At 33.4% G+C, this 12,101-nt stretch overlaps 1 protein-coding gene across 3 annotated transcripts in view; it reads right to left on the bottom strand.

The window, feature by feature from the left end:
* Positions 1-12,101, bottom strand: part of LOC145260629 (dynein axonemal heavy chain 12-like) — a 572,171-nt gene that overhangs the window by 298,732 nt on the left and 261,338 nt on the right. For all 3 annotated transcript variants that reach the window (XM_080118949.1, XM_080118950.1, XM_080118948.1), the window contains exons 46-48: positions 8,427-8,589; positions 7,338-7,595; positions 600-728 (exon numbers count right to left, since the gene is read on the bottom strand). In XM_080118949.1, the coding sequence (XP_079975075.1) occupies positions 600-728; positions 7,338-7,595; positions 8,427-8,589 (550 nt within the window). The remainder of the gene's footprint in view (positions 1-599; positions 729-7,337; positions 7,596-8,426; positions 8,590-12,101) is intronic.

The following is a 12,101-nucleotide window of genomic DNA, read 5'->3' as shown; positions in this document are numbered from 1 at the left end:
ATAAATAGCAATTTGAATTTTGTTTGTATTAATAATAAAAAATTGGGAAAACAAATTAATAATTGACCCCTACCCTATAATAAAAAAATCCAATCTACATAAATTATAATGGGTAAGTATTTTTGGATAAAAAGCACTCGTCAGTTTCTGATTTCAAAGTCGGTAGCAGTCACCAAGTAGACTTTTTACTCTTTTAGCCACATTGTAAATAAACTCCCGAACAATGTTGGGTAAATATAACTAGCTATTATTAATGAAATTGCCATCCTTATTTGACATACTTCTATTTGACTGAATCATCACAACTCTTATTTGATATATATATATATATATATATATATATATATATATATAGTTACTTTGTTTTAATGTTGTTATTTGATATGTAGGGTTACTCCCCTTTGATTAAAAACAATTGCTATCATTTGACATACCGAGTTACTCCATTTTGATTTGAACAATCGCCACTCCTATTTGATATACAGAAATACTTCCATTTGGAACAACTGCTATCATTTCACATACAGAGCTACTCCCCTTTGATTGGAACAATTGCTACCCTTATTTGACAGCCATGACAGAAGTAGAAAATTACTTACTTTTTTCCCAGTCGTAGGGTCATTAATTCGCTCTGGTTTGATATCTTTCATGACACAAACGGCGGACATAACCAACTTCACACCTGCCGGAGGATTTTTCATAGACTTGACGATCGTGATGTCTGCAGGCTGAAAAATAGAAACAAATACAAAAAAGGTAAATTACTATGTCGGTACACAAGCACTGGAAAGAAGATAATATTTGTTATGAATAACAATTTTTTTGTTTAAATACGTTTTTCATTAACTGTATGCCAATAATAATAATAATAATAATAATAATAATAATAATAATAATAATAATAATAATAATAATAATGCTACTAATGATAAAATATGAAACAGAAAGTTCATAGAAACAGTTGGCATTTGTACTCTTTTTGCATAGTAAATAAATATATTGTACATTAGGATCCTGCAGACTGAATTTTCAGTGTGTCCATGAAACTACAAGTATCGATGTACAATTGAACTAATGTACAATGTTATTGAAATACAAAATATTTCAATTGAGAAAGAATGTTAGAAGATAAATGTTTGAAACAATAATAGTTGAAATTTAATTCGGCAAAATAAACAAAGGACTTTTGAATATGAGTTCAACAAAAAATTGTTACAAATAGTTTTAAAGCCAGTTGGAATAATATTTACAGTTAATAATAACGAGGATGGCCTTTGAAGGAGAACAAAGAAATAGACTTTGATATATTCAGGTAAACACGAGTCAATCAGCCAGTCAGTCAGTCAGTTTTACCAGAGACTGGACTCATGGACTCAGAATTAATCGTCATATTTTTATGTCCAGGAAGCATTAATGGGCGCATGTTAGAAAGATGTAGAAACCAAAAGGGAAATGTTTGCAAACTCCGAGGGTAGTAAAAATAAAATTATGTACATTATACCCTGTTATAATATATATATATATATATATATATATATATATATATATATATATATATATATATATATGCTTGCTAAAGAACTGTATCAAAAATTGATTTATTTGTCACGTTACGTGAACAGTATATGTGAACACATGTGTACCGCCACAGAAACCAAACTGAAGTATGTATTTGATGCATACATTTAAAGAGATACACTTGATGTTTGTATATACATACTGTTGTACGTTTTTTTATATATACGTTATTTATATGAATACTGGGGATACAACTAAAGATGACGGCAATATATTGTACATACATTGTAAAGACTGTATATACACACTAAACGATACTGCCGATCGAGGCTAAGGTTAATGAGTGTATGGTGGTCACCGAGATAACACGATATTAATAGTTATTGGTAGAAATGGGGTAGAAATAGATAATTTAGTGGGGGCTCAACAAGAACTTGTTTACATTGGATTGAAGACGGCTACATTGTAATCAGCTGGAAAGTAGATAAGCGGAACAGAGTTCTGCAGGTGAGCAGTTCTAGGAAAGAATCTTTGTTCATGGAATTTGTGTTTAGATTTAGGGACAGATTGAGACTGGGGTAAACTGTTGATAGTGGTTATAGCTAGACGAGTGTTTTTGTGAAAGTTTAGCAAGGGGGACCATAGATTGAAGCTCAGACGAGGTAGTGTTCCCTGCAATCTAGGTTACAACAAGTCTCTCTCACATAACAGGGCTTGCTAACTTAGAGTCCCACACCGTCAATATCTGTAATAGAGAAATGAAGCATTCAGGTCATGAATGCATAAATTCAGTCATCATAACAATGCAATTTGCAATCTCCTCTGATCCATTCAGGTGGAATAAAATAGGAGGCATTACTTTTGGAACGGTCCTCGTGTGCTTTATGTCTACCTTAGTTTGTATGGAGGCAATCACTGTGTTCAGTGTATTAAACGATGTCGCGATAATCCGCTGACAAATTTCGGTACATTGGAGAAACCCTATCTTAATTTGTGGAAAATTGTTTCCACTATTTTGTTTTGTCCCTTTCTTTCTCTCTTTTCTTCTTCCTTCCCCTTCTCCATGTTTAGTTCTTCCTTCTCCTCTTTTACATCACGTGATCCCATTCTGCTCACTGATTGGGTAAGCCTCTCCTTGGGTGCCAAAATCTTTCTCGTGGGGCATTTTTGAAAAGAAAAATTCAATAGCTGTTTAGATTCCATGGAACGTCTTACCGATAAGAAGGGTTAAATATGTTTAAGTTACCTGACATATTTGTCGAGGTCTTGGGCAAGGAAAGGAGACCTAAGGACTTTGTGAACAGCTTCTCTGAACTAAACATTAAAATAGTTGGAATATGCGGCGAATTCGAATACATTAATTGTCCCAGAATAAAAAGGAAAGCATGGGAGTCGTTTCTAGTCACCGGAAACTACAGTTTCGGACTTCGACTCTGGAATGTGAACTTTATATTACCTTTCCTCTATGAGGGGAAAATAACAAAAGGATTATTCGTTTTTTGGTCGGTTTTACTTTAGCCGGGATCATTTGAAAGTGTTGTGATCACATGACCAAAGAACTTTGACCAAAGAAGCAGATCCAGTCTAATGGGAGAATGGACAATACTTAAAACAAGGAGATGGCGACGATTATTTCTAAAATAGAGACTCAAAGAAGAATCTAAATCACTTTCTAAAAAGGATTTATACGAACTTTAAGTGAACACCCTCTCTCTTTCTCTCTCCATCCCTCTCTCTCTCTCTTTCCCTCTCTCTTTTCTCTATTCTTCTGAAAATTTTATGATATAAGGAATTCGCTTGTAAGCCAGATGGACAACTCTTGGCAGCCAGCAGATTAAAGACTTTTGCCTATCAGGACTTTCACTTTAATAAAAATCATTTCTTTCAAGTTGTTTTTTTTTTTCTTTTTTTTAATATTCTTTTCTCCCATGAATGTTTATTTCTCTTTATCCAAGTTGCAGGAATCAAGCTAAGAAGAATTATCTTCTGCAGGACAAAGCGGATAAAAATTTTCTTCAAAACATTGAATTGACGAGAATATCAGCTCTGCAGCCTTTTCAAAGTATACATTACTAGTTCTTTTCAAAGTATATATTACTAGTTCTTTTCAAAGTATACATTACTAGTTCTTTTAAAAATATATATTACTAGTTCTTTTCAAAGTATATATTACTAGTTCTTTTCAAAGTATATATTACTAGTGTTTTTCAAAGTATACATTACTTGTTCTTTTCAAAGTATACATTACTAGTTCTTTTAAAAGTATACATTACTAGTTCTTTTAAAAGTATACATTATTAGTTCTTTTCAAAGTATACATTGTTAGTTGTTTTCAAAGTATACATTACTAGTTGTTTTCAAAGACTACATTACTAGTTGTTTTCAAAGTATATATTACTAGTTCTTTTCAAAGTATGCATTACTAGTTCTTTTCAAAGTATACATTACTAGTTCTTTTGAAAGTATATATTACTAGTTCTTTTCAAAGTATACATTACTAGTTCTTTTAAAAGTATACATTACTAGTTCTTTTAAAAGTATACATTATTAGTTCTTTTCAAAGTATACATTGTTAGTTGTTTTCAAAGTATACATTACTAGTTGTTTTCAAAGACTACATTACTAGTTGTTTTCAAAGTATATATTACTAGTTCTTTTCAAAGTATGCATTACTAGTTCTTTTCAAAGTATACATTACTAGTTCTTTTGAAAGTATATATTACTAGTTCTTTTCAAAGTATACATTACTAGTTCTTTTAAAAGTATACATTACTAGTTCTTTTAAAAGTATATATTACTAGTTCTTTCACAGTATATATTACTAGTTCTTTTCAAAGTATATATTACTAGTTCTTTTCAAAGTATACATTACTAGTTCTTTTCAAAGTATACATTACTAGTTCTTTTCAAAGTATATATCACTAGTTTTTTTCAAAGTATATATTACTAGTTCTTTTCAAAGTACACATTACTAGTTCTTTTCAAAGTATACATTGCTATTTCTTTTCAAAGTATACATTGCTATTTCTTTTCAAAATATACATTACTAGTTCTTTTCAAAGTATACATTACTAGTTCTTTTCAAAGTATACATTACTAGGTCTTTTCAAAGTACACATTACTAGTTATTTTCAAAGTATATATTACTAGTTCTTTTCAAAGTACACGTTACTAGTTCTTTTAAAAGTATATATTACCAGTTCTTTTTAAAGTATACATTACTAGTTCTTTTCAAAGTACACATTACTAGGTCTTTTCAAAGTATACATTACTTGTTCTTTTCAATGTATATATTACTAATTCTTTTCAATGTATATATTACTAGTTCTTTTCAAAGTATATATTACTAGTTCTTTTCAAAGTATACATTACTAGTTCTTTTCAAAGTATACATTACTAGTTCTTTTCAAAGTACACATTACTAGTTCTTTTCAAAGTATACATTACTAGTTCTTTTCAAAGTATACATATATTACTAGTTCTTTTCAAAGTATACATTACATTACTAGTTCTTTTCAAAGTATACATTACTACTTCTTTTCAAAGTATACATTACTAGTTCTTTTCAAAGCATACATTACTAGTTTTTTTTTTTATAGATCGTAAATAGTGTTTTATCATCAATGTAATTCTCGGCTAGGGATTTTTATCCTGGGCCCCAAAATCACCAGAGGTTAGACCATTCCTGTAATGATCCGGTCCCTGTTTATTTTGCAGTGGGCGTTTAGTTCTGTTTAGTTCTAGGAGGTCCAGCCTCCTTAGCCTTGCCTTCTCTCTTTGAGAAGAGGTTAGTTTATTGCTAATCGCCTGAGTCGCCCTCACCGAGGAATGCCGATGGGGCTTCCCAGGCTCTATTTGGTGATCAGAGTGACCCCTCCCTCCCTCTCCTCGGGGGCACTAACTTCTCAATCTCACTTTCCAAGCTTGGTGTCTAAGGTTTTTGCAGTGGGAGAAAACGAAACAATTTTTTTATGATTGATGTAATAAATGACTGAAATTTAGCCACGGCATAATAATAAAATTAATATTTCTTGTTTCTCGTTTTGTTAGTACCTATTGACTGTGCCTCCCCACGAGGGCAGAGTTAGACACTAGGATTGTTTTTTAATGTGGAGAAAATGAACAAAAATAAAAGTCTCTCGGCCGTGAAGGATTTCTCCACCACTAACCGAGAACAAAAAATTGAAGTGTAGCATCAGAACAGATACTACACTTTGATCTTGGCCAGAAGGCCGAACATTCGGTGCTTATTTAGTTAGACTTGCACTTATTTAAGGAAACAAAAATAAAGAAAAACCTTTATGGTGTACCTACTTGTCACGGCATGAAGATTTTATATTGTAAAAATCACAAAAAAATTGATCAAGTAGGTTTTTTTTTCAGACTATCAAATTTTACGATTTTCAGCGATTAAGTATTTTTTGCAGCCATTGATGATCCCTGACTTCTGGAGAGGTTGTTAAGAGGAAGATAACCAGTGATGAATTTTTAATTCAATCAAATATGGTGACTGGTTTCTCTTGCCTCGAGCAAATTTGATTTTCTTAAATAAAAAAAACTTGATCTAATTATGTGATTTTTGGAATATGCTATCTTTGTTCCACGATGGGTATGTACATCATAAAGACTTTACAGCATCTTCTTTACTTTAAATTTTTCATTATAAATCAGTTTGTATGAAAACAAAATTAAATCATTTCACACATGCAAGTTAACTGATTAAAATAAATAAGAGTCTGCCTTTGTTGCTTGTAATAATTAAACATTTTTTAGTGTTTATTCAGACTATAAGTTGTACTTGTCACGGCAGGAATATGTTATATTCCAAAAATCATGTAAATTGATTCAATAATTTTTTTTAAAATTTATTAAAGAAAATCAAATTTTACAATTTTTAGTGATTAAAATTGTTCATTATTTTGAATGCAAACAAAATCTCTTTAGTCGAATTAAATTGTCGCCCTTCAATTTTGGAAAAATTCAAAACATGGCACCCAAAATTTCGTCCCATTCAGCTTATCATAAAATTTCATTTTCTTAAATAAAAAAAAACTACTTGATCAAATTATATAGTTTTAGGAATATGCCATCTTCGTGCTGTGACGGCTATATGCATGATAAAAACGTTACTGCATTTTCGTTACTTAAAATTTTCAATATAAGTACAAGTAGCATAGTTTTTATTTGCAGGTAGTAGCGTCCAAGATGCGTGAGCGATTTGTATCAGCGGCCATTTTCCATTTTGTGTAATCCATAGATTGATGAACTGATATATATTTTTTTCACAAGGAAGTTACCACTTGACAAGACCTGAAAGTCACTCGAGGATAAGGGTTAATGAGTGTCAGAAGATTGGTGAGACAACACATAATGATAGGTAGTGGTGGAAATTGGATAAAATTTTTTTTTTTTTTACATTTTCACCCCAAACAGAGCACAGTGCCACTTTGATGCAAGGGGCTACTATCAGGAGCATAAGTTGCTGGGATACTATGTAAGAAGATGAGCAGCAAGATGTCTGTTCACATTACACTTGAACTTCTGCATATCAGTACAGTTGGGGAAGCAGGAACCCAGAAGAGAATTCAAGAGTCTAACAGTTCTGGGGTAGAAACTATAAGAGTAGAAGGCTTTCTTACATCTAGGAGTCTCTACTGTGTAGGGGTGGGACTTTGCTGTTTGTCGAGTTTGACAAGTGTATTTAGTCAAATTAAATTATCGCCCTTGAATTTTGGCAAAAGTCAAAACATGGCACACAGAATTGGATTATTTAAGAAAATGACCCAACAATAGCTTTAATAATAGAAATTCCTTTTTACCTTAAGCGTGTCCAGGGCAGCTTGGGCCGCTTCCAATGCCGGAATGGCCTCAGCCAGTTCTGCTTCGCATTCATCTTTTAAGGCCTTTGAGGCAGATGCTTGCTCGTTGGCTACCGCCTCGTCTGCCTTTACAATTTTTGTTGTTTCTTCAACCTCCGCTGATTCTTTCTCTATATAGGTGATCATTTTCTTAGCCTCTTCGGAAGATTTTACTAATTCTGGTTGCAGAGATTCCAGTTCAGTTTGCATGGTGGCAATCTGTCAAAAAAAAAAAAGAATAACAGAAAAAGTAAGTATAATTTCTTACACAAAAACTATAAATAACAAGAAGTGTTCTGGAAATCTAAACATGTGCTGCACAACTCATGTTTTGATAGTGCATGGGAATAGCAGACGTTGCAATTGTTGGATGCTTTGCCAATGTAAGAGGAGAGTGCAGAGAGCTGAAAATATCTTTAACCAGATTCAGATCACCCAAAAGATATTCTCTTTGTAAGAAAATGTAAGTGCTTCATTTAATGGAATCATGTCATCTGGATCAGCTTTGTGAGAGAAACAATATTCAGAGACCAATTGTATGTTATCTTTAGTGAACGTCTTCCCTGGGCGGCTGAACAATGACCACTAACAAAAGATCAGACTCAATCAAGAGTGAAGGGATCCAAGGGAATGGAAAGAGAGGCGGTTCTAGCCAGCTCCTGCCTCTTCAGAACAGTTAATCGAATGTTGGAGAGCAGGCAGTTGACTCTGGGGTGGGTTACTGAGGCAGTTTGGTTGCTACACCTCTCCAACTACGTTGGATTCTTTTAGGACTCTCAGTTAAGAGAATGTGTAATTAGACTTATGTGTGTCGGTCTGGTCAGTGCTGCACATCTGCAATTCAACTAAGCAGACATGTATTATTTGTAAACTCAAAATAATAAATAATAAATATATATATATATAAATATCGTAGTACCTTTAAAGTATGTACGTACATGTGTCACGGTTTCTAGATTATAAATTATTTGATCGGGAGATCCTATTTATTAAAAAGGAGGATAGTAAAACGGGACAAACAACAAAAAAAAAAGAACGTGAGATACAGACCTGATCAGCAGCAAACTTCAGTTTGTCCAAACCAGTAACATATCGGTTCTTAGCGGCCATCGTCTCTTGCTGCTTTTGGTTGAGCAGGGTCTTGAATGCGTTAATCAACTCCAGGTAGGAGGTTGGTGTTACATAATTATGTCGGCCGAGCTGTGACAAAAATCTGAAAAGAACACAAGAAAGGATGGAATGGTGCAGAGTAAAAGAACGAAGAATTAATCAACTGCTCTCATTGCCGCACAGAAATCATTTCAGAAAGACTCATTAACTTGGTTTGTCTCTTTTACCACAACGTTTATGCCTAATAGATAAAGTAAAGTTAGCCCTTTTTATGATCATTTTTTTTAACATTTAACATATAAAGTAAATTAAGTCAATTTTAGCACCATTTTTACATTTAATGCATTAAATCTTTTTTACCATCATCTAATATATCAATTAAAGCCAGACTTTTTTACGACCCTTTTTTTTTAATTGGGTGTCACCACTTATCAAACGTCGAAGGTGACTCAAGGATAAGGGTCGATGAATGTAAAGTGGTAGTGTAGTAAGCGTTAATCGTGTAAGTTGGGTAGAATTTTATTATTTGTGAGGACGGCTCAACAAGAACTTGTTCACATTAAATTTAAAGGCGACCATACTGTATTTAACTGAGAAGCAGACCAGAAGAACAGTGCTCCACAGGCAGGCAATTCTGGGAAGAACCTTTGTTCATGGAATCTGCATTTAGATTTAAGCACAGTTAGAGAGTGAGGGAAATTGTTGATTGTGGTTGTAGCTAGTTGTGCATTTTGTGAAAGTTTTGCAAAGGGAACCATGGATTGGAGTTCAGTCAAACACTTGCTATGAAAACAACGATAAAGTAGAGACAGGTTTGCAACATCTCTTCAGTGGGAAAGAGGTTGCAGGGAAGAGAAAAGGGCATCACCTACTAGGTTTCGGAGCCGGTTTTGAACTTTATTAAGGTTATCTACACATTTGAAATTTTACATAAAGTGTATTCAGACATAGGGCAAGCTTTTTAATAGGTTTTTGGCCGAAAATTTGACTGTCAAGGGGTCAAAGTTCAAAAGATTTGACCTTTGCGGTCTCTAGCAGATTATTCAGCCAATTTTGGGTCTAAACATTTGAAAATTTACATAAAGGGTATTCAGATATGCAGCAGACGTTTTAATCAGTTTTGGGGCGAAAATTTGGCTATCAGAAGGTCAAAGTTGAAAGAGTTGACTTTTGCAGACTTTGCCAAACTCCTCCTTCAATTTTGGGTCTAAAAACTTGAAATTTTAGATGTAGGTTACCTGGACATGGGTCAAACTTTTTAATATATATATATATATATATATATATATATATATATATATATATATATATATATATATACACACATGAAGTTATGAACAGTACATAGAGCGCAAACAAAGCCGAGCCGAACTGCTAGTTTAATATACAATAAAATCAGTATTTTTCCCATCATCTTAATATTTAATATATAAAGTAAACTCGGTCGTTTTTACAACTATTTTTTGGATGTATCAGGTGATTGACTTTCGTTTACTATGATGTTTACATGTAATGTACCAAATAAGCTCAGTTTCTTTTACCACAATCTCAACATCAAATACAATGGTGGGGTATAAGTCCTGTTACAAAATTTTGGAATTATTTTTTATGATGATATTAAGATGAATTTATTATTTTATTGTCATTATATGATAATGTAATATATGATTTCTTTTTTTTTCAGAAACAAAATAATACTGACTTCCACAGACGTTAAAGCCCAAACACCCCGTCCGTTCACTAACGCATTGCATGTCGAACTGATCTCTCTCATACCTAAACGCTCAACGTCTAAAAATCTACCTTTTTTATGACGTCATCACTACACGTAGCTTAAAGATCCTTGCCGGTTTTTTGTCACGTATCTTTGTTTATTATTATGGTTAGCCTACATTCCATCTATCAAGTTAACACTAAGTTAACATTGCTGTGAATTATTAAATGTAAGCATTTCAACTTAACATAACTTTTCGCATCAATAATATTTTTATATCTAACAACTACAATCATGATAATCGACTATTTTGCTTTCCGGTATTTTCCGGTAGACTAACAACATAACATTAATTTGATCAACGTAATCCCCCACTTTTCCAAAAATTAAAATCTATTCGATTTTACCCCCACAGTCTAATTGATGTGTGTTGCGTGGTTGGCACGAATTTTGTAAAACAACAAAAAAATTCCTTGAACTCGAAGGCTTAAACGGATTGATTGCCAAAAGAAATTTGCATAATTTTAAAGTGAAACATTTTTCGAATTTCTGAATTTTTTTTTTTTTCTTTTTTTTTTTTTTTTTTTTTGGAAACAACAGTCCAAACACGTACCTACCGCAAGCCTAGAAGACACGAACCGCTGATGTCAACCAGAATCTCTATCTCTGCCAAGTTGCCAAGCGATAGTTTACAGTCAACCATTGTGTTAATCTGGAAGCATAATTATCATGTTTCTCTCCCGGTCTTATATTTTTCACCATTCTATTGAAGTGTTCTGTTTTTCTTTCTTTCGATTCGCACAGAGTGAAAAATGCGTGGGAAGACTTACGACAAAAAAAAAAAAAAAAAAAAAAAAAAAAACTGACAGAGAACGTTGTCCTTTTGTGAATTATCCATACGGATTGTAAAGTCCTTGGAAAGCGGTTATCATACACTAGTAAGGATATCTGGTGTTGCCCGAGTAAAAAAAAAATCAAATTAGAAGTTTATAGCAGAGAATGAAACGTTCTTTAATCCATTCATCCATTGCCTTGAGCCCCTGGAGGGGCATAGGCCATCTACAACTTTGCAGATGCTTTTGTAGCAAGGAGTTCTTTTTACAGGGTGAGGGTGCTGGCCCCACGCCCAACCTTCCCAGAAGGTACAGACAGCGCCTAGCCTTCCCAAGTGGTCACCCATCTGGTACTGGCCAAGCTCAACGATACTTAACTTCGGTGATCTGTCGAGACCGGATGTGTCAACGTGATTATCCATAGAGTGACATAAATAAATGCTTGATTTTTACTGGGTTTCCTGCCCGTGGAGCACATTAATGCATGACTGCTTTCTTTGCAGATAACAAAATAACTGCCCTCAAATCCAATGTCAACATAAGTATCAAACTTAGTTCATGCCATTAATCACACACTAGCAAGGATAGCTGGTGTTTTCCATAGAGTAGACAGTGGGCTTTGGGTTTACATAGAGTGAAAAATGGACCTTCGGCTTACTTTCGGAAGCTTCGTAACTCTTGTTTCCCCTTATTTTATCCTTTAGTTCTCACATTCTATAAGCGATGTTTCTGACAAAGGGAGAAAAATTGCTGTGCTTTGAGTCAAAATCAAAAAATCAATTTCATCGTTACTCATCGATGGTTGTGTTTTTAAACTTAAAGCAGTATTTCTAGCTCCTTAAATCAAGTGGCTTCATGCGTTGTCTGGAGTGATTTTCATACAAATAATAATCCTCAGTCCTATTGTGATATTCTTCGTCTTTGAACTAGTATTCATTCTGTAGAGGGAAAAAAACGAAGATGTATACCGGTTACTCAGATATTCATAGGTTACTTATCCTTATGCAGTGAGACTTGTTGATCTGCGATTCGTCTTGAATATATTTATAACAGTACATATAACATTTA

The sequence above is a fragment of the Euprymna scolopes genome, chromosome 36 (genome assembly GCF_053919585.1).
Source record: "Euprymna scolopes isolate OS-2025 chromosome 36, ASM5391958v1, whole genome shotgun sequence".
Taxonomy (NCBI): domain Eukaryota; kingdom Metazoa; phylum Mollusca; class Cephalopoda; order Sepiida; family Sepiolidae; genus Euprymna; species Euprymna scolopes.
This window is presented reverse-complemented; position numbering and strand designations above follow the sequence as displayed.